This window comes from Oncorhynchus tshawytscha, linkage group LG08, assembly GCF_018296145.1.
Source record: "Oncorhynchus tshawytscha isolate Ot180627B linkage group LG08, Otsh_v2.0, whole genome shotgun sequence".
Lineage (NCBI taxonomy): Eukaryota > Metazoa > Chordata > Actinopteri > Salmoniformes > Salmonidae > Oncorhynchus > Oncorhynchus tshawytscha.
Genome location: NC_056436.1, coordinates 85,196,441 through 85,223,940, shown reverse-complemented (window position 1 = coordinate 85,223,940; position 27,500 = coordinate 85,196,441). Strand labels below are relative to the sequence as shown.

The 27,500-nt window shown below is 43.4% G+C and overlaps 1 protein-coding gene across 1 annotated transcript in view; it reads left to right on the top strand.

Moving 5' to 3' along the window:
• Nucleotides 1-27,500, top strand: part of LOC112234828 (neuroblast differentiation-associated protein AHNAK) — a 57,099-nt gene that overhangs the window by 28,025 nt on the left and 1,574 nt on the right. Inside the window, 12 exon segments of the mRNA XM_042326126.1 lie at nt 2,649-2,708; nt 3,513-3,670; nt 3,878-4,107; nt 4,595-7,057; nt 7,175-8,978; nt 9,132-11,975; nt 12,293-16,276; nt 16,279-20,508; nt 20,689-20,876; nt 21,014-21,389; nt 21,392-25,072; nt 25,075-27,500. The exon segment at nt 25,075-27,500 is cut by the window's right edge and continues 1,574 nt beyond it. Of these exon segments, the coding sequence (XP_042182060.1) occupies nt 3,514-3,670; nt 3,878-4,107; nt 4,595-7,057; nt 7,175-8,978; nt 9,132-11,975; nt 12,293-16,276; nt 16,279-20,508; nt 20,689-20,876; nt 21,014-21,389; nt 21,392-25,072; nt 25,075-27,500 (22,383 nt within the window). The 5' untranslated portion in view covers nt 2,649-2,708; nt 3,513.

Genomic DNA, 27,500 nt, shown 5'->3' with positions numbered 1-27,500 from the left:
ACACTGGATAGTTCTTCTTCACAGGGTGTGTCCCAAATGGCACCCCGGACCTTGGCCCAAAGTAGTGTACTATGTATGGAATAGGGTGTAATTTGGTGACGCAAACAACACAGTCTTCTTGATGAATTAGGGTGTCCTCTTTGAAAAAAATGGACATAATTGTCTGTCAAGACTCTAAAGCAATGGTGTAACATAGGGCTCCTCTGTCTGCGTAGGTGGAGGTTGATACAGCACAGACATATAATTATGTAATTACAAAGGGGTGGGATGTTGGAGGAGTTGACATTAACAAAACAATGGGTTATCTGTCCCCAATGTGTGTGTTGGACGGGACAGGCATTCACCCTGGCAAGTAAAATGATGTAAACAAATCACTTTCCTGCTGTGTTGTTTTTTTGTAGCATTCTGTTTTGTTTATGTGATGTGTAGTACATTAATTCCATGGCTATGAATATTGTCAAATTGTATTTGTAGGTGTAACAGTATAACTTTAGACCGTCCCCTCGCCCATACCCGGGCGCGAACCAGGGACCCTCTGCACACATCTAACAACAGTCACCCCTCGAAGCATCGTTACCCATCACTCCACAAAAGCCACGGCCCTTGCAGAGCAAGGGGAACCACTACTTCAAGGTCTCAGAGCAAGTGACGTCACCGATTGAAACGCTATTTAGCGCGCACCAACCGCTAACTAGCTAGCCGTTTCACATCGGTTACATCAGCACCACCGCTAACTAAGCTAGCCGTTTCACATCCGTTACATCAGCACCACCGCTAACTAAGCTAGCCGTTTCACATCGGTTACATCAGCACCAACCGCTAACTAGCTAGCCGTTTCACATCCGTTACATCAGCACCACCGCTAACTAAGCTAGCCGTTTCACATCGGTTACATCAGCACCACCGCTAACTAAGCTAGCCGTTTCACATCCGTTACATAGGTCTACTGTATATTTGACTTTTCAAATGGTACAGTTCCATTGTGAGAAAGGGGAGAGCGTTATAGGGTGCAAGTGATGAGTTATAAAGCCACGTATGTTTTTGATTGTCCTCCCTGTCAAAGTGCATTACATCTCAACGTGGTCTCAAGAGCATTTTTCGTTATTATTCTGTAAGTAAATTATCATTCGTATGATACAGTATGTTATGAATTGCATACCGTACAATATGTTACGAATTTGCAAAACATTGTGTCTACCGTTAGCTAGTTGGCTAACGTTAGCTCTAGGGGTTAGGTTTAAAGTTAAGGTTAGGGTTAGGGGAAGGTTGAGCTAAAATGCTAAGTAGTTGCAAAGTCGCTAATCAGCTAAAATGCTAAATTTGTCTGTGATGAGATTTTGAGCACGCAACCTTATGGGTCGCTAGATGTTTTTTGTGTTCTACCCCTACCCATCCACCCTGACCAACCAGCTTCCTTTATATTGTTGCCTTAAGTAACCTTCTATCTTTACGTAACCATACCGACCGTAACGTACTCATTCGAGTGTCCCGGATTTACTTTTACTATGTTACGTCTAGTCTATTGAGACCAGGCTGCATATTTTTTTAAATATTTCTTTAACCTTTATTTAACTAGGCAAGTCAGTTAAGAACTAATTCTTATTTTCAATGACGGCCTAGGAACAGTGGGTTTACTGCCTGTTCAGGGGCAGAACGACAGATTTGTACCTTGTCAGCTCCTATACACATGAACATGTTGTCTGTTGCGTCACAGGGTTTAGCAGTCACAGTTCATTTCCTAAAAACTTGCCTTGATAAACCTGTGAAATCAAAAGGGTAGGATCCACTAATCTACTAAATGTACTTCTCAGTTCAGACATATTATTTGTAGGCTTTCACAACCTTGGAACACATCTTGAACATGCCCAGCAAAGTGACGATAGTTACAAATGAGCAGGTTAAGTTCACAACAAATTGTTGACAGAAAATAAGTCTGTCAGGAGTCACATCAGGGGCGCTACATAAAAACACGGGGAATGACAGTTTGGTCTTACCTTGACTGAGCTATTTCTATAGGGCCTGATGCCGTGTGTACAAAACAAGAGGTTTGGTTCATGTATGTGTGCGTATGTGTGCTGTGTGTGTGTTTTATTTATACAAGCCTGTACGTGTGTGTGTGTGTGTGTGTGTGTGTGTGTGTGTGTGTGTGTGTGTGTGTGTGTGTGTGTGTGTGTGTGTGTGTGTGTGTGTGTGTCTAAAGAATGGAAGCTGCAGCCATCATTGTTCTCAGTATTGACATTGGAGTGTAAAGCTTCAGGATCAGGCAGCTTTCCTCAGGGTAAGGGTGTGGTCTCAGTCCAACTCCAACCAAATTTCCACAAAAACACAGCACAGGAGAGAAATGGAGGGAACTGAGAATTGGATGGTTATATAAGACAAGGCAGTACTACTCACCTACCCAGAGTTTTAGCGCCATCTAATGGCCATTTCATACATCTTGGCCATTGCATTATAACAAGAACTTGTTGTAACCATGCAGTGAGAGACAGGTAAAACATGGCTTTCATAAAAGCAGATACACATGCAAATATGTCAGGTGCCTTACATTTTGTACACATTTTAACAGTGTTTTTTTTTTTACAGAATGGTTTGCTGTAGCTTGTTCATGAATCAACAGTACTGATGTTATCTCATGTTTTGTTTTTCAGTAAAACCAAGGCAGAAACAAACCACACCAGAGCATAGACAGAGGACAAGGAAAAACAAAGGTATTTCACCTACTTAGAAATCACCTTAAGAAATACTATAGTCTTTGTTTGCATTTAATTTTCTATTTCATGTGATTTGTTTTCTCTCTCTACCTCTCTCCCCCACCTTCTCTCTCCCCCTTCTCTCTCCCCCTTCTCTCTCCCCCTCCCCTCTCTCTCACCCTCTCTCTCCCTCCCCCTTCTCCCCAGTCTCTCCTCCCCTCTCTCTCTCCCCGCCTTATCTCTCCCCCACCTTCTCTCTCTCCCCCTTCTCTCTCCCCCTCCCCCTCTCTCTCACCCTCTCTCTCCCTCCCCCTTCTCCCCAGTCTCTCCTCCCCTCTCTCTCTCCCCGCCTTAACTCTCCCCCTCTCTCTCCCCCACCTTCTCTCACCCCCTCTCCCCCTCTCTCCCCCTCTCCCCTTCTTCCCCCTCTCTCTCCCCCCACCTTCTCTCTCCCCCTCTCTCCCCCCTCTCTCTCCCCCACCTTCTCTCTCCCCCTCTCCCCCTCTCTCTCTCCCTGCCTTCTCTCTCTACCTCTCCCTCTCTCTCCCCCACCTTCTCCCCCTTATCTCTCCCCCGCTCTCTCCCCCTTCTCTCTCCCCCTCTCCCCTCTCCCCTCTCTCTCCCCCACCTTCTCTCTCCCCCTCTCTCTCCCTGCCTTCACTCTCCCCCTCTCCTTCTCTCTCCCCTACCTTCTCTCTCCCCCTCTCTCCCCCTTCTCTAAAGTCCAGCCCATGAACTAACTTAATGTTGTTGTTCTTCAAAGCATCTTTGAGATTCTTCTTGTATTGAAAAAGCCCTATTGAAAATATATCGTTATTAAAGGATGGCTGAAGAGGAGGAAACCAGGGAGGTGCTCTTCTCTGACTGGTCGGGTCCAGAGAAACAGGGAATGACCCTTGAGCAGTCAGGTGAAGGAGAGATCTATGTCAAAGAGGTGAAAATGGAGTCGCCTGCTGGACGCACTGGAAGAGTACACGAGGGTATGTAACGGAGTTAGCATTGCTCTTCTGTAAGGTATTCATTAACTTAATTAATTTCTATAGTTACTTAAGCTCCTGATATCTTATAATTGATGTAAGTTGATATACAGTAATATTTGTTTGATCTACCTTGTTGTATTCAAAATCCATTTTGACTGACAGATTTTAACATTGGTATCAATGTTCACTTGTGTCCTTCCCCTAAAGGTGATCAAATTGTGGGTGCCACCATCTATTTTGACAACATGAGTTCCGAGGAGACAGCGGAGCTCCTCAAGACCTTAAACAAACACAAGGTTGGACTGAAACTACAGAACAAGGACAAGTCACCATGCCGCTCCCCCATGGGCACTCTGTCACCTAGCCGATCCCCAATGGGCACTCTGACGTATGAAGGGAAGGGAAGGTTTGGAGGCTCCAGCCAAGGCAGTATCCTGGTATGTAGCTATGTTTACTGTGCAAGCAATGTTAAGTATATTTACTTGTGTGATGGTGCGGCAAAGATTGGACCTTTACAGGATTTTAATCATCTTTTCAGTAGCTTTTATGTGAACACCAGGATTGGGGTCAATTCTATTTCACTTCCAGTCAATTCAGGAAGTACACTGGAATTCCAATTATCTTCAATGGTTTTGTAACGAGGAACATTTAGAATTGTAATTAGAATTAGGTTTACTTTCGGAATTCACTGGAATTGAAATTGAATTGAACCCCAACTCTAGTGAACACAGACTTCTTGAAAACAAACAATGCACATATCTTCTTAAATATACTCACTTGCATATTGAATTTTCATACTGTATATTTTCAACAATAGTATTATTACCTAATGTAATACATTTATTATTACTATTATCATTATTATTAATTTATTATTATTTATTTACTGCGATTACTGATTTCACCTTATTTTGACGAGAACAGAGTGGGGAGGATGAAGATTACAAGAGAATATATTCCAAGAAGATTAAGCCCCGACTGAAGTCTGAGGATCTGGCGGAGGGCGTGGACATCCATACGGAACGCCACAGCAGCACCAGCACCGACGGCAGCACGATCACCACCGTCACCCGTCGCATCACTACCTACTCTGTAGACATGCCAGGGGGCGTGGACGAGCAGCTTGAGCTCACCGGGCCAGAGTTTAAAGGGAACCGATATGAGCAGTCAGAAGGGGGCAGCTCGACTCAAATACGAGTTTTACATGGAAGCGGAAGCTCTTCAGGTGTAGGAGGTGGATTGGAGGGGGGTGATTTTGATCTAGGAGGTGATGGTGTTTCCTTCACTGGGCCGCATGTAACTAGCTCTTCTGAGAAGCACTGGAGCACTGGAGGGGTGAAGACCACCACTGTAACGAGGGAGATAGAGGGCGGAGATGGTGGAGCAGCAGGGATCAGATTCAAAGGACCTAGCTTTGGAATGTCGGGGGTGAAGGGTCAGCGGGAGTTTGGCCTCTATAGAGGGGGTCAGCAGGGAGACGGGAGCTTTCAGGTTTCAGGTGCCTCAGCTGACGACCAGGCAGGATCAGTCAATGTCACGGCACCTGGAAAAACAACAAATATTTCATCCAGCTCCATATCAATGGGTAAAGGGGAGGTGAGAGGAGTAGATGTTCATTTGCCTGGTAGAGGCAGTGCAGACTGGCAGGGTAGGGTCGGAGGTTCAGTACCTGGAATAACTATTAGTGATCAACAGATGAGAGAGTCTGGGAGCGTAGGTCACTCCGGAGGCAACCAGGGTGGGGTTTCCTTACCCAGCATGCCAGGCATTGATGCAGGGTTGAATGGAGGCAAGATATCAACAGGCATAAGAGCGCAAACACTTGACATCAATAACCCAGGCATAAAGGAGTCTGGCTCAGTGAAAACGTCTGTAAAAGGACCATCGGTAAAAGGAACAACAATTGAAAATGAAAGCAAACTTAAAGGTGGCATCAAAATGCCATCATTTGGACTGAACATTGCAGGTACAGAAAGCGATGGAGATGTTAAACTACCGAAGGTGAAGGGGAGTGTAGATGTTTCGGTTCCCGGGGTAGATGTAGATGTATCAGCCCCATCGATGAATGTTAAAGAAGGAAAAAAGATAGGTGGTATTGATATCAAAGCACCCAAAGTAGACATTAAAGTTTCAGGTGTTGATGTTCATGATCCAGAAGGAGGTTTCAAGATACCCAAAGTAAAGATGCCATCATTTGGAATCAAAGAAGCTGGACGTGAGGGTCCTTATGTGGATGTCAACCTACCAAAAACCGACATTGACATCAAGCCTCCCAAAGTAGAAATTAAAGGTCCAGAACTGGACACTGAAGGCCCAGATGGCAAAATCAAAGGGTCAAAATTCAAGATGCCGACAACATCAGGACCAAACATCTCAATGCCTGATGTGGACTTCAACCTGAAAGGTCCAAAGATGAAGGGAGATGTTGATGTGTCAGGGCCCAAGATAGAAAGAGACCTCAAATCACCCAAAGTAGACATTGAAGGTCCAGATGTTGACATTGAAGGTTCAGGAGGATTTAAGATGCCAAAGATGAAGATGCCGTCTTTTGGAATCAAAGGTCCTAAACTGGAGGGTCCAGATGTGGATGTCAAACTACCTAAAGGTGACATTGAAATAAAGGGACCCAACGTTGACATCAAAGGTCCAGAACTGGACATTGAAGGCCCTGATGGAAAAATCAAGGGCCCACAATTCAAGATGCCTTCCATATCAGGACCAAAGATCTCAATGCCTGACATGGACATCAATCTTAAAGGGCCAAAGATGAAGGGTGATGTGAATGTGTCAGTGCCAAAGATAAAAGGAGATACAACAGCGCCCAAAGTAGACATTGAAGGTCCAGATGTTGACATTGAAGGTTCAGGAGGATTTAAGATGCCAAAGATGAAGTTGCCATCATTTGGATTCAAAGGTCCTAAATTGGAGGGTCCAGATGTTGATGTTAACCTGCCAACAGCTGATATAGACATCAAAGCGCCCAAAGTGGACATTAAAGGTCCAGAACTTGACATTGAAGGCCCTGATGGTAAAATCAAAGGGCCGAAATTCAAGATGCCGTCAATTTCAGGACCAAAGATCTCCATGCCTGATGTGGACTTCAATCTGAAAGGTCCCAAGATGAAGGGAGATGTTGATATGTCAGGAGAACTTAAAGCACCCAAAGTAGACATTGAAGGTCCAGATCTTGACATTGAAGGTCCAGATGGAAAAATCAAAGGGCCAAAATTCAAGATGCCATCAATTTCAGGACCGAAGATCTCCATGCCCGATGTGGACTTCAATCTGAAAGGTCCAAAAATGAAAGGAGATTTCGACGTGTCAGGGCCCAAGATAGAAGGAGACCTCAAAGCACCCAAAGTAGACATAGAGGGGCCAGATCTTGACATTGAAGGTTCAGGAGGATTTAAGATGCCAAAGATGAAGATGCCATCATTTGGATTCAAAGGTCCTAAATTGGAGGGTGCAGATGTTGATGTTAACCTGCCAACAGCTGATATAGACATCAAATCGCCCAAAGTGGACATTAAAGGTCCAGAACTTGACATTGAAGGTTCAGGAGGATTTAAGATGCCAAAGATGAAGATGCCGTCTTTTGGAATCAAAGATCCAAAACTGGAGGGTCCAGATGTGGATGTCAAACTACCTAAAGGTGACATTGAAATAAAGGGACCCAACGTTGACATCAAAGGTCCAGAACTGGACATTGAAGGCCCTGATGGAAAAATCAAGGGCCCACAATTCAAGATGCCTTCCATATCAGGACCAAAGATCTCAATGCCTGACATGGACATCAACCTTAAAGGGCCAAAGATGAAGGGTGATGTGAATGTGTCAGTGCCAAAGATAAAAAGAGACCTCAAAGCACCCAAAGTAGACATGGAGGGGCCAGATCTTGACATTGAAGGTTCAGGAGGATTTAAGATGCCAAAGATGAAGATGCCGTCTTTCGGATTCAAAGGTCCTAAATTGGAGGGTCCAGATGTTGATGTTAACCTACCAAAAGCTGATATAGACATCAAAGCGCCAAAAGTGGACATTAAAGGTCCAGAACTTGAAGGTCCAGATGGAAAAATCAAAGGGCCAAAATTCAATATGCCGTCAATGTCAGGACCGAAGATCTCCATGCCCGATGTGGACTTCAATCTGAAAGGTCCAAAGATGAAAGGAGATTTCGATGTGTCAGGGCCCAAGATAGAAGGAGACCTCAAAGCACCCAAAGTAGACATTGAAGGTCCAGATGTTGACATTGAAGGTTCAGGAGGATTTAAGATGCCAAAGATGAAGATGCCATCATTTGGATTCAAAGGTCCTAAATTGGAGGGTCCAGATGTTGATGTTAACCTACCAAAAGCTGATATAGACATCAAAGCGCCAAAAGTGGACATTAAAGGTCCAGAACTTGACATTGAAGGCCCTGATAGTAAAATCAAAGGGCCGAAATTCAAGATGCCGTCAATGTCAGGACCAAAGATCTCCATGCCTGATGTGGACTTCAACCTGAAAGGTCCAAAGATGAAGGGAGATGTTGATATGTCAGGAGACCTTAAAGCACCCAAAGTAGACATTGAAGGTCCAGATCTTGACATTGAAGGTCCTGATGGTAAAATCAAAGGGCCGAAATTCAAGATGCCATCAATATCAGGACCGAAGATCTCCATGCCTGATGTGGACTTCAACCTGAAAGGTCCAAAGATGAAGGGAGATGTTGATATGTCAGGAGACCTTAAAGCACCTAAAGTAGACATTGAAGGTCCAGATCTTGACATTGAAGGTCCAGATGGAAAAATCAAAGGGCCAAAATTCAAGATGCCATCAATTTCAGGACCGAAGATCTCCATGCCCGATGTGGACTTCAATCTGAAAGGTCCAAAGATGAAAGGAGATTTCGATGTGTCAGGGCCCAAGATAGAAGGAGACCTCAAAGCACCCAAAGTAGACATTGAAGGTCCAGATGTTGACATTGAAGGTTCAGGAGGATTTAAGATGCCAAAGATGAAGATGCCATCATTTGGATTCAAAGGTCCTAAATTGGAGGGTCCAGATGTTGATGTTAACCTACCAAAAGCTGATATAGACATCAAAGCGCCAAAAGTGGACATTAAAGGTCCAGAACTTGACATTGAAGGCCCTGATGGTAAAATCAAAGGGCCGAAATTCAAGATGCCGTCAATGTCAGGACCAAATATCTCCATGCCTGACGTGGACTTCAATCTGAAAGGTCCCAAGATGAAGGGAGATGTTGATATGTCAGGAGAACTTAAAGCACCCAAAGTAGACATTGAAGGTCCAGTTCTTGACATTGAAGGTCCAGATGGAAAAATCAAAGGGCCAAAATTCAAGATGCCATCAATTTCAGGACCGAAGATCTCCATGCCCGATGTGGACTTCAATCTGAAAGGTCCAAAGATGAAAGGAGATTTCGATGTGTCAGGGCCCAAGATAGAAGGAGACCTCAAAGCACCCAAAGTAGACATTGAAGGTCCAGATGTTGACATTGAAGGTTCAGGAGGATTTAAGATGCCAAAGATGAAGATGCCATCATTTGGATTCAAAGGTCCTAAATTGGAGGGTCCAGATGTTGATGTTAACCTACCAAAAGCTGATATAGACATCAAAGCGCCAAAAGTGGACATTAAAGGTCCAGAACTTGACATTGAAGGCCCTGATGGTAAAATCAAAGGGCCGAAATTCAAGATAACGTCAATGTCAGGACCAAATATCTCCATGCCTGATGTGGACTTCAATCTGAAAGGTCCCAAGATGAAGGGAGATGTTGATATGTCAGGAGAACTTAAAACACCCAAAGTAGACATTGAAGGTCCAGTTCTTGACATTGAAGGTCCAGATGGAAAAATCAAAGGGCCAAAATTCAAGATGCCATCAATTTCAGGACCGAAGATCTCCATGCCCGATGTGGACTTCAATCTGAAAGGTCCAAAGATGAAAGGAGATTTCGATGTGTCAGGGCCCAAGATAGAAGGAGACCTCAAAGCACCCAAAGTAGACATTGAAGGTCCAGATGTTGACATTGAAGGTTCAGGAGGATTTAAGATGCCAAAGATGAAGATGCCATCATTTGGATTCAAAGGTCCTAAATTGGAGGGTCCAGATGTTGATGTTAACCTACCAAAAGCTGATATAGACATCAAAACGCCAAAAGTGGACATTAAAGGTCCAGAACTTGAAATTGAAGGTCCAGATGGAAAAATCAAAGGGCCAAAATTCAAGATGCCATCAATTTCAGGACCGAAGATCTCCATGCCCGATGTGGACTTCAATCTGAAAGGTCCAAAGATGAAAGGAGATTTCGATGTCTCAGGGCCCAAGATAGAAGGAGACCTCAAAGCACCCAAAGTAGACATTGAAGGTCCAGATGTTGACATTGAAGGTTCAGGAGGATTTAAGATGCCAAAGATGAAGATGCCATCATTTGGATTCAAAGGTCCTAAATTGGAGGGTCCAGATGTTGATGTTAACCTACCAAAAGCTGATATAGACATCAAAGCGCCAAAAGTGGACATTAAAGGTTCAGAACTTGAAATTGAAGGTCCAGATGGAAAAATCAAAGGGCCAAAATTCAAGATGCCATCAATTTCAGGACCGAAGATCTCCATGCCCGATGTGGACTTCAATCTGAAAGGTCCAAAGATGAAAGGAGATTTCAATGTGTCAGGGCCCAAGATAGAAGGAGACCTCAAAGCACCCAAAGTAGACATTGAAGGTCCAGATGTTGACATTGAAGGTTCAGGAGGATTTAAGATGCCAAAGATGAAGATGCCATCATTTGGATTCAAAGGTCCTAAATTGGAGGGTCCAGATGTTGATGTTAACCTACCAAAAGCTGATATAGACATCAAAGCGCCAAAAGTGGACATTAAAGGTCCAGAACTTGAAATTGAAGGTCCAGATGGAAAAATCAAAGGGCCAAAATTCAAGATGCCATCAATTTCAGGACCGAAGATCTCCATGCCCGATGTGGACTTCAATCTGAAAGGTCCCAAGATGAAGGGAGATGTTGATATGTCAGGAGAACTTAAAGCACCCAAAGTAGACATTGAAGGTCCAGATCTTGACATTGAAGGTCCAGATGGAAAAATCAAAGGGCCAAAATTCAAGATGCCATCAATTTCAGGACCGAAGATCTCCATGCCCGATGTGGATTTCAACCTTAAAGGTCCAAAGATGAAGGGAGATTTCGATGTGTCAGGGCCCAAGATAGAAGGAGACCTCAAAGCACCCAAAGTAGACATTGAAGGTCCAGATGTTGACATTGAAGGTTCAGGAGGATTTAAGATGCCAAAGATGAAGATGCCGTCTTTTGGATTCAAAGGTCCTAAATTGGAGGGTCCAGATGTTGATGTTAACCTGCCAACAGCTGATATAGACATCAAATCACCCAAAGTGGACATTAAAGGTCCAGAACTTGACATTGAAGGTTCAGGAGGATTTAAGATGCCAAAGATGAAGATGCCGTCTTTTGGATTCAAAGGTCCTAAATTGGAGGGTCCAGATGTTGATGTTAACCTACCAAAAGCTGATATAGACATCAAAGCGCCAAAAGTGGACATTAAAGGTCCAGAACTTGAAATTGAAGGTCCAGATGGAAAAATCAAAGGGCCAAAATTCAAGATGCCATCAATTTCAGGACCGAAGATCTCCATGCCCGATGTGGACTTCAATCTGAAAGGTCCAAAGATGAAAGGAGATTTCGATGTGTCAGGGCCCAAGATAGAAGGAGACCTCAAAGCACCCAAAGTAGACATTGAAGGTCCAGATGTTGACATTGAAGGTTCAGGAGGATTTAAGATGCCAAAGATGAAGATGCCATCATTTGGATTCAAAGGTCCTAAATTGGAGGGTCCAGATGTTGATGTTAACCTACCAAAAGCTGATATAGACATAAAAGCGCCAAAAGTGGACATTAAAGGTCCAGAACTTGACATTGAAGGCCCTGATGGTAAAATCAAAGGGCCGAAATTCAAGATGCCGTCAATGTCAGGACCAAATATCTCCATGCCTGATGTGGACTTCAATCTGAAAGGTCCCAAGATGAAGGGAGATTTTGATATGTCAGGAGAACTTAAAGCACCCAAGGTAGACATTGAAGGTCCAGATCTTGACATTGAAGGTCCAGATGGAAAAATCAAAGGGCCAAAATTCAAGATGCCATCAATTTCAGGACCGAAGATCTCCATGCCTGATGTGGATTTCAACCTTAAAGGTCCAAAGATGAAGGGAGATTTCGACGTGTCAGGGCCCAAGATAGAAGGAGACCTCAAAGCACCCAAAGTAGACATAGAGGGCCAGATCTTGACATTGAAGGTTCAGGAGGATTTAAGATGCCAAAGATGAAGATGCCATCATTTGGATTCAAAGGTCCTAAATTGGAGGGTGCAGATGTTGATGTTAACCTGCCAACAGCTGATATGGACATCAAATCGCCCAAAGTGGACATTAAAGGTCCAGAACTTGACATTGAAGGTTCAGGAGGATTTAAGATGCCAAAGATGAAGATGCCGTCTTTCGGATTCAAAGGTCCTAAATTGGAGGGTCCAGATGTTGATGTTAACCTACCAAAAGCTGATATAGACATCAAAGCGCCAAAAGTGGACATTAAAGTTCCAGAACTTGACATTGAAGGCCCTGATGGTAAAATCAAAGGGCCGAAATTCAAGATGCCGTCAATGTCAGGACCAAATATCTCCATGCCTGATGTGGACTTCAATCTGAAAGGTCCCAAGATGAAGGGAGATTTTGATATGTCAGGAGAACTTAAAGCACCCAAGGTAGACATTGAAGGTCCAGATCTTGACATTGAAGGTCCAGATGGAAAAATCAAAGGGCCAAAATTCAAGATGCCATCAATTTCAGGACCGAAGATCTCCATGCCTGATGTGGATTTCAACCTTAAAGGTCCAAAGATGAAGGGAGATTTCGACGTGTCAGGGCCCAAGATAGAAGGAGACCTCAAAGCACCCAAAGTAGACATAGAGGGGCCAGATCTTGACATTGAAGGTTCAGGAGGATTTAAGATGCCAAAGATGAAGATGCCATCATTTGGATTCAAAGGTCCTAAATTGGAGGGTGCAGATGTTGATGTTAACCTGCCAACAGCTGATATGGACATCAAATCGCCCAAAGTGGACATTAAAGGTCCAGAACTTGACATTGAAGGTTCAGGAGGATTTAAGATGCCAAAGATGAAGATGCCGTCTTTCGGATTCAAAGGTCCTAAATTGGAGGGTCCAGATGTTGATGTTAACCTACCAAAAGCTGATATAGACATCAAAGCGCCAAAAGTGGACATTAAAGTTCCAGAACTTGACATTGAAGGCCCTGATGGTAAAATCAAAGGGCCGAAATTCAAGATGCCGTCAATGTCAGGACCAAATATCTCCATGCCTGATGTGGACTTCAATCTGAAAGGTCCCAAGATGAAGGGAGATGTTGACATGTCAGGAGAACTTAAAGCACCCAAAGTAGACATTGAAGGTCCAGATCTTGACATTGAAGGTCCAGATGGAAAAATCAAAGGGCCAAAATTCAAGATGCCATCAATTTCAGGACCGAAGATCTCCATGCCCGATGTGGACTTCAATCTGAAAGGTCCAAAAATGAAAGGAGATTTCGATGTGTCAGGGCACAAGATAGAAGGAGACCTCAAAGCACCCAAAGTAGACATTGAAGGTCCAGATGTTGACATTGAAGGTTCAGGAGGATTTAATATGCCAAAGATGAAGATGCCATCATTTGGATTCAAAGGTCCTAAATTGGAGGGTCCAGATGTTGATGTTAACCTACCAAAAGCTGATATAGACATCAAAGCGCCAAAAGTGGACATTAAAGGTCCAGAACTTGAAATTGAAGGTCCAGATGGAAAAATCAAAGGGCCAAAATTCAAGATGCCATCAATTTCAGGACCGAAGATCTCCATGCCCGATGTGGACTTCAATCTGAAAAGTCCAAAGATGAAAGGAGATTTCGATGTGTCAGGGCCCAAGATAGAAGGAGACCTCAAAGCACCCAAAGTAGACATTGAAGGTCCAGATGTTGACATTGAAGGTTCAGGAGGATTTAAGATGCCAAAGATGAAGATGCCATCATTTGGATTCAAAGGTCCTAAATTGGAGGGTCCAGATGTTGATGTTAACCTACCAAAAGCTGATATAGACATCAAAGCGCCAAAAGTGGACATTAAAGGTCCAGAACTTGACATTGAAGGCCCTGATGGTAAAATCAAAGGGCCGAAATTCAAGATGCCGTCAATGTCAGGACCAAAGATCTCCATGCCTGATGTGGACTTCAATCTGAAAGGTCCCAAGATGAAGGGAGATGTTGAAATGTCAGGAGAACTTAAAGCACCCAAAGTAGACATTGAAGGTCCAGATCTTGACATTGAAGGTCCAGATGGAAAAATCAAAGGGCCAAAATTCAAGATGCCATCAATTTCAGGACCGAAGATCTCCATGCCTGATGTGGATTTCAACCTTAAAGGTCCAAAGATGAAGGGAGATTTCGACGTGTCAGGGCCCAAGATAGAAGGAGACCTCAAAGCACCCAAAGTAGACATAGAGGGGCCAGATCTTGACATTGAAGGTTCAGGAGGATTTAAGATGCCAAAGATGAAGATGCCATCATTTGGATTCAAAGGTCCTAAATTGGAGGGTGCAGATGTTGATGTTAACCTGCCAACAGCTGATATGGACATCAAATCGCCCAAAGTGGACATTAAAGGTCCAGAACTTGACATTGAAGGTTCAGGAGGATTTAAGATGCCAAAGATGAAGATGCCGTCTTTCGGATTCAAAGGTCCTAAATTGGAGGGTCCAGATGTTGATGTTAACCTACCAAAAGCTGATATAGACATCAAAGCGCCAAAAGTGGACATTAAAGTTCCAGAACTTGACATTGAAGGCCCTGATGGTAAAATCAAAGGGCCGAAATTCAAGATGCCGTCAATGTCAGGACCAAATATCTCCATGCCTGATGTGGACTTCAATCTGAAAGGTCCCAAGATGAAGGGAGATGTTGACATGTCAGGAGAACTTAAAGCACCCAAAGTAGACATTGAAGGTCCAGATCTTGACATTGAAGGTCCAGATGGAAAAATCAAAGGGCCAAAATTCAAGATGCCATCAATTTCAGGACCGAAGATCTCCATGCCCGATGTGGACTTCAATCTGAAAGGTCCAAAAATGAAAGGAGATTTCGATGTGTCAGGGCACAAGATAGAAGGAGACCTCAAAGCACCCAAAGTAGACATTGAAGGTCCAGATGTTGACATTGAAGGTTCAGGAGGATTTAATATGCCAAAGATGAAGATGCCATCATTTGGATTCAAAGGTCCTAAATTGGAGGGTCCAGATGTTGATGTTAACCTACCAAAAGCTGATATAGACATCAAAGCGCCAAAAGTGGACATTAAAGGTCCAGAACTTGAAATTGAAGGTCCAGATGGAAAAATCAAAGGGCCAAAATTCAAGATGCCATCAATTTCAGGACCGAAGATCTCCATGCCCGATGTGGACTTCAATCTGAAAAGTCCAAAGATGAAAGGAGATTTCGATGTGTCAGGGCCCAAGATAGAAGGAGACCTCAAAGCACCCAAAGTAGACATTGAAGGTCCAGATGTTGACATTGAAGGTTCAGGAGGATTTAAGATGCCAAAGATGAAGATGCCATCATTTGGATTCAAAGGTCCTAAATTGGAGGGTCCAGATGTTGATGTTAACCTACCAAAAGCTGATATAGACATCAAAGCGCCAAAAGTGGACATTAAAGGTCCAGAACTTGACATTGAAGGCCCTGATGGTAAAATCAAAGGGCCGAAATTCAAGATGCCGTCAATGTCAGGACCAAAGATCTCCATGCCTGATGTGGACTTCAATCTGAAAGGTCCCAAGATGAAGGGAGATGTTGAAATGTCAGGAGAACTTAAAGCACCCAAAGTAGACATTGAAGGTCCAGATCTTGACATTGAAGGTCCAGATGGAAAAATCAAAGGGCCAAAATTCAAGATGCCATCAATTTCAGGACCGAAGATCTCCATGCCTGATGTGGATTTCAACCTTAAAGGTCCAAAGATGAAGGGAGATTTCGACGTGTCAGGGCCCAAGATAGAAGGAGACCTCAAAGCACCCAAAGTAGACATAGAGGGGCCAGATCTTGACATTGAAGGTTCTGGAGGATTTAAGATGCCAAAGATGAAGATGCCATCATTTGGATTCAAAGGTCCTAAATTGGAGGGTGCAGATGTTGATGTTAACCTGCCAACAGCTGATATAGACATCAAATTGCCCAAAGTGGACATTAAAGGTCCAGAACTTGACATTGAAGGTTCAGGAGGATTTAAGATGCCAAAGATGAAGATGCCATCATTTGGATTCAAAGGTCCTAAATTGGAGGGTCCAGATGTTGATGTTAACCTACCAAAAGCTGATATAGACATCAAAGCGCCAAAAGTGGACATTAAAGGTCCAGAACTTGAAATTGAAGGTCCAGATGGAAAAATCAAAGGGCCAAAATTCAAGATGCCATCAATTTCAGGACCGAAGATCTCCATGCCCGATGTGGACTTCAATCTGAAAGGCCCAAAGATGAAAGGAATTTCGATGTGTCAGGGCCCAAGATAGAAGGAGACCTCAAAGCACCCAAAGTAGACATTGAAGGTCCAGATGTTGACATTGAAGGTTCAGGAGGATTTAAGATGCCAAAGATGAAGATGCCATCATTTGGATTCAAAGGTCCTAAATTGGAGGGTCCAGATGTTGATGTTAACCTACCAAAAGCTGATATAGACATCAAAGCGCCAAAAGTGGACATTAAAGGTCCAGAACTTGAAATTGAAGGTCCAGATGGAAAAATCAAAGGGCCAAAATTCAAGATGCCATCAATTTCAGGACCGAAGATCTCCATGCCCGATGTGGACTTCAATCTGAAAGGCCCAAAGATGAAAGGAGATTTCGATGTGTCAGGGCCCAAGATAGAAGGAGACCTCAAAGCACCCAAAGTAGACATTGAAGGTCCAGATGTTGACATTGAAGGTTCAGGAGGATTTAAGATGCCAAAGATGAAGATGCCATCATTTGGATTCAAAGGTCCTAAATTGGAGGGTCCAGATGTTGATGTTAACCTACCAAAAGCTGATATAGACATCAAAGCGCCAAAAGTGGACATTAAAGGTCCAGAACTTGACATTGAAGGCCCTGATGGTAAAATCAAAGGGCCGAAATTCAAGATGCCGTCAATGTCAGGACCAAATATCTCCATGCCTGATGTGGACTTCAATCTGAAAGGTCCCAAGATGAAGGGAGATGTTGATATGTCAGGAGAACTTAAAGCACCCAAAGTAGACATTGAAGGTCCAGATCTTGACATTGAAGGTCCAGATGGAAAAATCAAAGGGCCAAAATTCAAGATGCCATCAATTTCAGGACCGAAGATCTCCATGCCCGATGTGGACTTCAATCTGAAAGGTCCAAAAATGAAAGGAGATTTCGATGTGTCAGGGCCCAAGATAGAAGGAGACCTCAAAGCACCCAAAGTAGACATTGAAGGTCCAGATGTTGACATTGAAGGTTCAGGAGGATTTAAGATGCCAAAGATGAAGATGCCATCATTTGGATTCAAAGGTCCTAAATTGGAGGGTCCAGATGTTGATGTTAACCTACCAAAAGCTGATATAGACATCAAAGCGCCAAAAGTGGACATTAAAGGTCCAGAACTTGAAATTGAAGGTCCAGATGGAAAAATCAAAGGGCCAAAATTCAAGATGCCATCAATTTCAGGACCGAAGATCTCCATGCCCGATGTGGACTTCAATCTGAAAGGTCCAAAGATGAAAGGAGATTTCGATGTGTCAGGGCCCAAGATAGAAGGAGACCTCAAATCACCCAAAGTAGACATTGAAGGTCCAGATGTTGACATTGAAGGTTCAGGAGGATTTAAGATGCCAAAGATGAAGATGCCATCATTTGGATTCAAAGGTCCTAAATTGGAGGGTCCAGATGTTGATGTTAACCTACCAAAAGCTGATATAGACATCAAAGCGCCAAAAGTGGACATTAAAGGTCCAGAACTTGACATTGAAGGCCCTGATGGTAAAATCAAAGGGCCGAAATTCAAGATGCCGTCAATGTCAGGACCAAAGATCTCCATGCCTGATGTGGACTTCAATCTGAAAGGTCCCAAGATGAAGGGAGATGTTGATATGTCAGGAGAACTTAAAGCACCCAAAGTAGACATTGAAGGTCCAGATCTTGACATTGAAGGTCCAGATGGAAAAATCAAAGGGCCAAAATTCAAGATGCCATCAATTTCAGGACCGAAGATCTCCATGCCTGATGTGGATTTCAACCTTAAAGGTCCAAAGATGAAGGGAGATTTCGACGTGTCAGGGCCCAAGATAGAAGGAGACCTCAAAGCACCCAAAGTAGACATAGAGGGGCCAGATCTTGACATTGAAGGTTCAGGAGGATTTAAGATGCCAAAGATGAAGATGCCATCATTTGGATTCAAAGGTCCTAAATTGGAGGGTGCAGATGTTGATGTTAACCTGCCAACAGCTGATATAGACATCAAATCACCCAAAGTGGACATTAAAGGTCCAGAACTTGACATTGAAGGTTCAGGAGGATTTAAGATGCCAAAGATGAAGATGCCGTCTTTTGGATTCAAAGGTCCTAAATTGGAGGGTCCAGATGTTGATGTTAACCTACCAAAAGCTGATATAGACATCAAAGCGCCAAAAGTGGACATTAAAGGTCCAGAACTTGAAATTGAAGGTCCAGATGGAAAAATCAAAGGGCCAAAATTCAAGATGCCATCAATTTCAGGACCGAAGATCGCCATGCCCGATGTGGACTTCAATCTGAGAGGTTCAAAGATGAAAGGAGATTTCGATGTGTCAGGGCCCAAGATAGAAGGAGACCTCAAAGCACCCAAAGTAGACATTGAGGGGCCAGATCTTGACATTGAAGGTTCAGGAGGATTTAAGATGCCAAAGATGAAGATGCCATCATTTGGATTCAAAGGTCCTAAATTGGAGGGTGCAGATGTTGATGTTAACCTGCCAACAGCTGATATAGACATCAAATCGCCCAAAGTGGACATTAAAGGTCCAGAACTTGACATTGAAGGTTCAGGAGGATTTAAGATGCCAAAGATGAAGATGCCGTCTTTCGGATTCAAAGGTCCTAAATTGGAGGGTGCAGATGTTGATGTTAACCTGCCAACAGCTGATATAGACATCAAAGCGCCAAAAGTGGACATTAAAGGTCCAGAACTTGACATTGAAGGCCCTGATGGTAAAATCAAAGGGCCGAAATTCAAGATGCCATCAATGTCAGGACCAAAGATCTCCATGCCTGATATGGACTTCAATCTGAAAGGTCCCAAGATGAAGGGAGATGTTGATATGTCAGGAGACCTTAAAACACCCAAAGTAGACATTGAAGGTCCAGATCTTGACATTGAAGGCCCTGATGGTAAAATCAAAGGGCCGAAATTCAAGATGCCGTCAATGTCAGGACCGAAGATCTCCATGCCCGATGTGGACTTCAATCTGAAAGGTCCAAAGATGAAAGGAGATTTCGATGTGTCAGGGCCCAAGATAGAAGGAGACCTCAAAGCACCCAAAGTAGACATAGAGGGGCCAGATCTTGACATTGAAGGTTCAGGAGGATTTAAGATGCCAAAGATGAAGATGCCGTCTTTTGGATTCAAAGGTCCTAAATTGGAGGGTCCAGATGTTGATGTTAACCTGCCAAAAGCTGATATAGACATCAAAGCACCAAAACTGGACATTGAAGGTCCAGATCTTGACATTGAAGATCCTGATGGTAAAATCAAAGGGCCGAAATTCAAGATGCCATCAATATCAGGACCGAAGATCTCCATGCCTGATGTGGACTTCAATCTGAAAGGTCCAAAAATGAAGGGAGACGTGGACATGTCTGTGCCAATGATTGAAGGTGACCTGAAATCACCCAAAGTTGATATTGAAGGGCCAGATGTTGACATTGAAGGTTCAGGAGGATTTAAGATGCCAAAGATGAAGATGCCATCATTTGGATTCAAAGGACCCAAACTGGAGGGGCCAGATGTTGATATCAACCTTCCTAAAGCTGACATTGATATTAAGGGGCCCAACGTTGACATCAAAGGTCCAGAACTGGACATTGAAGGCCCAGATGGTAAAATCAAAGGGCCGAAATTCAAGATGCCTTCCATATCAGGACCAAAGATCTCCATGCCTGATGTTGACTTCAACCTGAAAGGTCCAAAGATGAAGGGAGATATTGATATGTCAGGAGACCTCAAAGCACCCAAAGTAGACATTAAAGGTCCAGATGTTGACATCGAAGGTTCAGGAGGATTTAAGATGCCAAAGATGAAAATGCCATCCTTTGGATTCAAAGGACCTAACCTGGAGGGTCCGGATGTCGATCTCAACCTACCTAAAGCTGACATTAATGTTGAAGGTCCAGAAATTGACATTGAAGGGTATGATGGTAAAATCAGAGGGCCAAAATTCAAGATGCCTTCAATGTCAGGACCAAAGATATCAATGCCAGATATGGATTTCAACCTGAAAGGTCCAAAGGTAAAGGGAGATTTTGATGTGTCAGTCCCCAAGATCGAAGGAGACCTCAAAGCACCCAAAGTAGACATTGAAGGTCCAGATGTTGACATTGAAGGTTCAGGAGGATTTAAGATGCCAAAGATGAAGATGCCATCATTTGGATTCAAAGGTCCTAAATTGGAGGGTCCAGATGTTGATGTTAACCTACCAAAAGCTGATATAGACATCAAAGCGCCAAAAGTGGACATTAAAGGTCCAGAACTTGACATTGAAGGTCCTGATGGTAAAATCAAAGGGTCGAAATTCAAGATGCCGTCAATGTCAGGACCAAAGATCTCCATGCCTGATGTGGACTTCAATCTGAAAGGTCCCAAGATGAAGGGAGATTTTGATATGTCAGGAGAACTTAAAGCACCCAAAGTAGACATTGAAGGTCCAGATCTTGACATTGAAGGTCCAGATGGAAAAATCAAAGGGCCAAAATTCAAGATGCCATCAATTTCAGGACCGAAGATCTCCATGCCTGATGTGGATTTCAACCTTAAAGGTCCAAAGATGAAGGGAGATTTCGACGTGTCAGGGCCCAAGATAGAAGGAGACCTGAAAGCACCCAAAGTAGACATAGAGGGCCAGATCTTGACATTGAAGGTTCAGGAGGATTTAAGATGCCAAAGATGAAGATGCCATCATTTGGATTCAAAGGTCCTAAATTGGAGGGTGCAGATGTTGATGTTAACCTGCCAACAGCTGATATAGACATCAAATCACCCAAAGTGGACATTAAAGGTCCAGAACTTGACATTGAAGGTTCAGGAGGATTTAAGATGCCAAAGATGAAGATGCCGTCTTTTGGATTCAAAGGTCCTAAATTGGAGGGTCCAGATGTTGATGTTAACCTACCAAAAGCTGATATAGACATCAAAGCGCCAAAAGTGGACATTAAAGGTCCAGAACTTGAAATTGAAGGTCCAGATGGAAAAATCAAAGGGCCAAAATTCAAGATGCCATCAATTTCAGGACCGAAGATCGCCATGCCCGATGTGGACTTCAATCTGAGAGGTTCAAAGATGAAAGGAGATTTCGATGTGTCAGGGCCCAAGATAGAAGGAGACCTCAAAGCACCCAAAGTAGACATTGAGGGCCAGATCTTGACATTGAAGGTTCAGGAGGATTTAAGATGCCAAAGATGAAGATGCCATCATTTGGATTCAAAGGTCCTAAATTGGAGGGTGCAGATGTTGATGTTAACCTGCCAACAGCTGATATAGACATCAAATCGCCCAAAGTGGACATTAAAGGTCCAGAACTTGACATTGAAGGTTCAGGAGGATTTAAGATGCCAAAGATGAAGATGCCGTCTTTCGGATTCAAAGGTCCTAAATTGGAGGGTGCAGATGTTGATGTTAACCTGCCAACAGCTGATATAGACATCAAAGCGCCAAAAGTGGACATTAAAGGTCCAGAACTTGACATTGAAGGCCCTGATGGTAAAATCAAAGGGCCGAAATTCAAGATGCCATCAATGTCAGGACCAAAGATCTCCATGCCTGATATGGACTTCAATCTGAAAGGTCCCAAGATGAAGGGAGATGTTGATATGTCAGGAGACCTTAAAACACCCAAAGTAGACATTGAAGGTCCAGATCTTGACATTGAAGGCCCTGATGGTAAAATCAAAGGGCCGAAATTCAAGATGCCGTCAATGTCAGGACCGAAGATCTCCATGCCCGATGTGGACTTCAATCTGAAAGGTCCAAAGATGAAAGGAGATTTCGATGTGTCAGGGCCCAAGATAGAAGGAGACCTCAAAGCACCCAAAGTAGACATAGAGGGGCCAGATCTTGACATTGAAGGTTCAGGAGGATTTAAGATGCCAAAGATGAAGATGCCGTCTTTTGGATTCAAAGGTCCTAAATTGGAGGGTCCAGATGTTGATGTTAACCTGCCAAAAGCTGATATAGACATCAAAGCACCAAAACTGGACATTGAAGGTCCAGATCTTGACATTGAAGATCCTGATGGTAAAATCAAAGGGCCGAAATTCAAGATGCCATCAATATCAGGACCGAAGATCTCCATGCCTGATGTGGACTTCAATCTGAAAGGTCCAAAAATGAAGGGAGACGTGGACATGTCTGTGCCAATGATTGAAGGTGACCTGAAATCACCCAAAGTTGATATTGAAGGGCCAGATGTTGACATTGAAGGTTCAGGAGGATTTAAGATGCCAAAGATGAAGATGCCCTCTATTTCTGGCCCCAAAATGTCGATGCCTGATATTGATTTCAATCTCAAAGGTCCAAAGTTCAAGGGGGGAGTTGAGGGAGAAATCAGTACACCCAAAGCTGAATTTGAGGGATTGGATATCTCAATTGAGAGTCCTGACATTACACCAAAGAGGTCTAAGTTCAAAATGCCAAAGTTTGGATTCGGAGGGCCAAAAGTCAAGTCTCCTGAGGTTGATGTAAATCTAGCAAAAGTAGATATTAATGTCAAAGCACCGAAAGGTAGTGTTTCAGACCTTGAGCTTGATGTTGGGGCTACCAGCCCTAAGGTCAAAGGATCCAAATTCAAAATGCCAAAATTTGGATTCAGAAGCCCGAAAGTAGAGATACCAGATATAGATATTAACATACCTAAATCTGATGTCGGCATTAAGGGACCCAGTGTTGACATTAAAGTTCCGGAAATTGACATTGAATGCCCTGATGGCAAAATCAAGGGCCCAAAATTCAAGATGCCATCAATATCAGGACCAAAGATCTCTATGCCTGATATGGACTTTGACCTGAAAGGTCCAAAGATGAAGGGAGATGTGGACATGTCTGTGCCAATGATTGAAGGAGAACTCAAAGCACCCAAAGTAGATATTGAAGGTCCAGATATTGACATTGAAGGTTCAGGAGGATTTAAGATGCCAAAGATGAAGATGCCATCATTTGGATTCAAAGGACCCAAACTGGAGGGGCCAGATGTTGATATCAACCTTCCTAAAGCTGACATTGATATTAAGGGGCCCAACGTTGACATCAAAGGTCCAGAACTGGACATTGAAGGCCCAGATGGTAAAATCAAAGGGCCGAAATTCAAGATGCCTTCCATATCAGGACCAAAGATCTCCATGCCTGATGTTGACTTCAACCTGAAAGGTCCAAAGATGAAGGGAGATATTGATATGTCAGGAGACCTCAAAGCACCCAAAGTAGACATTAAAGGTCCAGATGTTGACATCGAAGGTTCAGGAGGATTTAAGATGCCAAAGATGAAAATGCCATCCTTTGGATTCAAAGGACCTAACCTGGAGGGTCCGGATGTCGATCTCAACCTACCTAAAGCTGACATTAATGTTGAAGGTCCAGAAATTGACATTGAAGGGTATGATGGTAAAATCAGAGGGCCAAAATTCAAGATGCCTTCAATGTCAGGACCAAAGATATCAATGCCAGATATGGATTTCAACCTGAAAGGTCCAAAGGTAAAGGGAGATTTTGATGTGTCAGTCCCCAAGATCGAAGGAGACCTCAAATCACCCAAAGTAGACATTGAAGGTCCAGATGTTGACATTGAAGGTTCAGGAGGATTTAAGATGCCAAAGATGAAGATGCCATCATTTGGATTCAAAGGACCCAAACTGGAGGGGCCAGATGTTGATATCAACCTTCCTAAAGCTGACATTGATATTAAGGGCCCCAACGTTGACATCAAAGGTCCAGAACTGGACATTGAAGGCCCAGATGGTAAAATCAAAGGGCCGAAATTCAAGATGCCTTCAATATCAGGACCAAATATCTCCATGCCTGACATGGACTTCAACCTGAAAGGTCCAAAGATGAAGGGAGATGTTGATATGTCAGGAGACCTCAAAGCACCCAAAGTAGACATTAAAGGTCCAGATGTTGACATCGAAGGTTCAGGAGGATTTAAGATGCCAAAGATGAAAATGCCATCCTTTGGATTCAAAGGACCTAACCTGGAGGGTCCGGATGTCGATCTCAACCTACCTAAAGCTGACATTAATGTTGAAGGTCCAGAACTTGACATTGAAGGGTATGATGGTAAAATCAGAGGGCCAAAATTCAAGATGCCTTCAATGTCAGGACCAAAGATATCAATGCCAGATATGGATTTCAACCTGAAAGGTCCAAAGGTAAAGGGAGATTTTGATGTGTCAGTCCCCAAGATCGAAGGAGACCTCAAATCACCCAAAGTAGACATTGAAGGTCCAGATGTTGACATTGAAGGTTCAGGAGGATTTAAGATGCCAAAGATGAAGATGCCATCATTTGGATTCAAAGGACCCAAACTGGAGGGGCCAGATGTTGATATCAACCTTCCTAAAGCTGACATTGATATTAAGGGGCCCAACGTTGACATCAAGGGTCCAGAACTGGACATTGAAGGCCCAGATGGTAAAATCAAAGGGCCGAAATTCAAGATGCCTTCCATATCAGGACCAAATATCTCCATGCCTGACATGGACTTCAACCTGAAAGGTCCAAAGATGAAGGGAGATGTTGATATGTCAGGAGACCTCAAAGCACCCAAAGTAGACATTAAAGGTCCAGATGTTGACATCGAAGGTTCAGGAGGATTTAAGATGCCAAAGATGAAAATGCCATCATTTGGATTCAAAGGACCTAACCTGGAGGGTCCGGATGTCGATCTCAACCTACCTAAAGCTGACATTAATGTTGAAGGTCCAGAAATTGACATTGAAGGGTATGATGGTAAAATCAGAGGGCCAAAATTCAAGATGCCTTCAATGTCAGGACCAAAGATATCAATGCCAGATATGGATTTCAACCTGAAAGGTCCAAAGGTAAAGGAGATTTTGATGTGTCAGTCCCCAAGATCGAAGGAGACCTCAAAGCACCCAAAGTAGACATTGAAGGTCCAGATGTTGACATTGAAGGTTCAGGAGGATTTAAGATGCCAAAGATGAAGATGCCATCATTTGGATTCAAAGGACCCAAACTGGAGGGGCCAGATGTTGATATCAACCTTCCTAAAGCTGACATTGATATTAAGGGGCCCAACGTTGACATTAAAGGTCCAGAACTGGACATTGAAGGCCCAGATGGTAAAATCAAAGGGCCGAAATTCAAGATGCCTTCCATATCTGGACCAAATATCTCCATGCCTGACATGGACTTCAACCTGAAAGGTCCAAAGATGAAGGGAGATGTTGATATGTCAGGAGACCTCAAAGCACCCAAAGTAGACATTAAAGGTCCAGATGTTGACATCGAAGGTTCAGGAGGATTTAAGATGCCAAAGATGAAAATGCCATCCTTTGGATTCAAAGGACCTAACCTGGAGGGTCCGGATGTTGATCTCAACCTACCTAAAGCTGACATTAATGTTGAAGGTCCAGAAATTGACATTGAAGGGTATGATGGTAAAATCAGAGGGCCAAAATTCAAGATGCCTTCAATGTCAGGACCAAAGATATCAATGCCAGATATGGATTTCAACCTGAAAGGTCCAAAGGTAAAGGGAGATTTTGATGTGTCAGTCCCCAAGATCGAAGGAGACCTCAAAGCACCCAAAGTAGACATTGAAGGTCCAGATGATGATATTGAAGGTTCAGGAGGATTTAAGATGCCAAAGATGAAGATGCCATCATTTGGATTCAAAGGACCCAAACTGGAGGGGCCAGATGTTGATATCAACCTTCCTAAAGCTGACATTGATATTAAGGGCCCCAACGTTGACATCAAAGGTCCAGAACTGGACATTGAAGGCCCAGATGGTAAAATCAAAGGGCCGAAATTCAAGATGCCTTCCATATCTGGACCAAAGATCTCCATGCCTGATGTGGACTTCAACCTGAAAGGTCCAAAGATGAAGGGAGATGTTGATATGTCAGGAGACCTCAAAGCACCCAAAGTAGACATTAAAGGTCCAGATGTTGACATTGAAGGTTCAGGAGGATTTAAGATGCCAAAGATGAAAATGCCATCCTTTGGATTCAAAGGACCTAACCTGGAGGGTCCGGATGTCGATCTCAACCTACCTAAAGCTGACATTAATGTTGAAGGTCCAGAAATTGACATTGAAGGGTATGATGGTAAAATCAGAGGGCCAAAATTCAAGATGCCTTCAATGTCAGGACCAAAGATATCAATGCCAGATATGGATTTCAACCTGAAAGGTCCAAATGTAAAGGGAGATTTTGATGTGTCAGTCCCCAAGATCGAAGGAGATCTCAAATCACGCAAAGTAGACATTGAAGGTCCAGATGTTGAAGGTTCAGGAGGATTTAAGATGCCAAAGATGAAGATGCCATCATTTGGATTCAGAGGACCTAAACTGGAGGGTCCAGATGTGGATCTTAACCTACCTCAAGCTGATATTGACATCATGGTACCTAGTGTTGACATTTCACGTACAGATCTCGACATCAGAGGTCCTGATGCAAAGTTGTCAGGTGGTTCCCTTGATATGGGAAGTCCCAGTTTCAGTTTTGAAAAACCAGACATCAAGTTTCCAAAGTTCAAAGGTCCCATGTTTGGTATTAAGTCCCCAGAAGTTGAAGGTCCTGAACTGAATATTTCTCACAGAACGATTGACGTAAAAGCACCTGAGGTTGACCTTAACCTTGGGGATGCAAATATCAAAGGCCCTAAATTCAATGCACCAAAGATCCATATGGGAGGAAAGAGCCCCAAATTAGATGTTCATTTGCCAGAGGTTGACAGTAGTCTAGAAGCCCCTGATGTTGACATTCATGTCAAAGGAAAGAAAGGCAAATTCAAACTGCCCAAAATCAAAGGGAAAGCAAAGAAACCTGATGTCGATATTGACCTTGAAACATCAGGTGTAGATTTAGATGTTGACTCTCCTGAGCTTCACCTGAAAGGAGCAAAAGTAAAGAAACCTTTCTTTGGAAGACTTCATTTCCCTGATGTGGAATTTGATGTAAAATCTTCCAAAGTTAAAGGTGACTTGTCATCTGGGAGTCTACAAGCCAACATTGGGGGCCCAGATGTAAACGTGGAAGTCCCAGATGTAAAAACTAAGTCTAACATGAAATTTCCAGGGATGAAAATCAAAGGGCCCCAGGTAAATGTCCCTGATGTTGACGTAAATGTGAACGGGCAAAATCTGAAAGGAGAGGCAAGCCTCTCAGGAGGTTTTAAAGGTCCTAAGACAGATATCGGAGGAGGAGTAGAAGTAGACTCAAATGTTTCAGGATTCAGTGGACTACATTTCCCAGAGGGACACGTATCATTCCCCAAAATC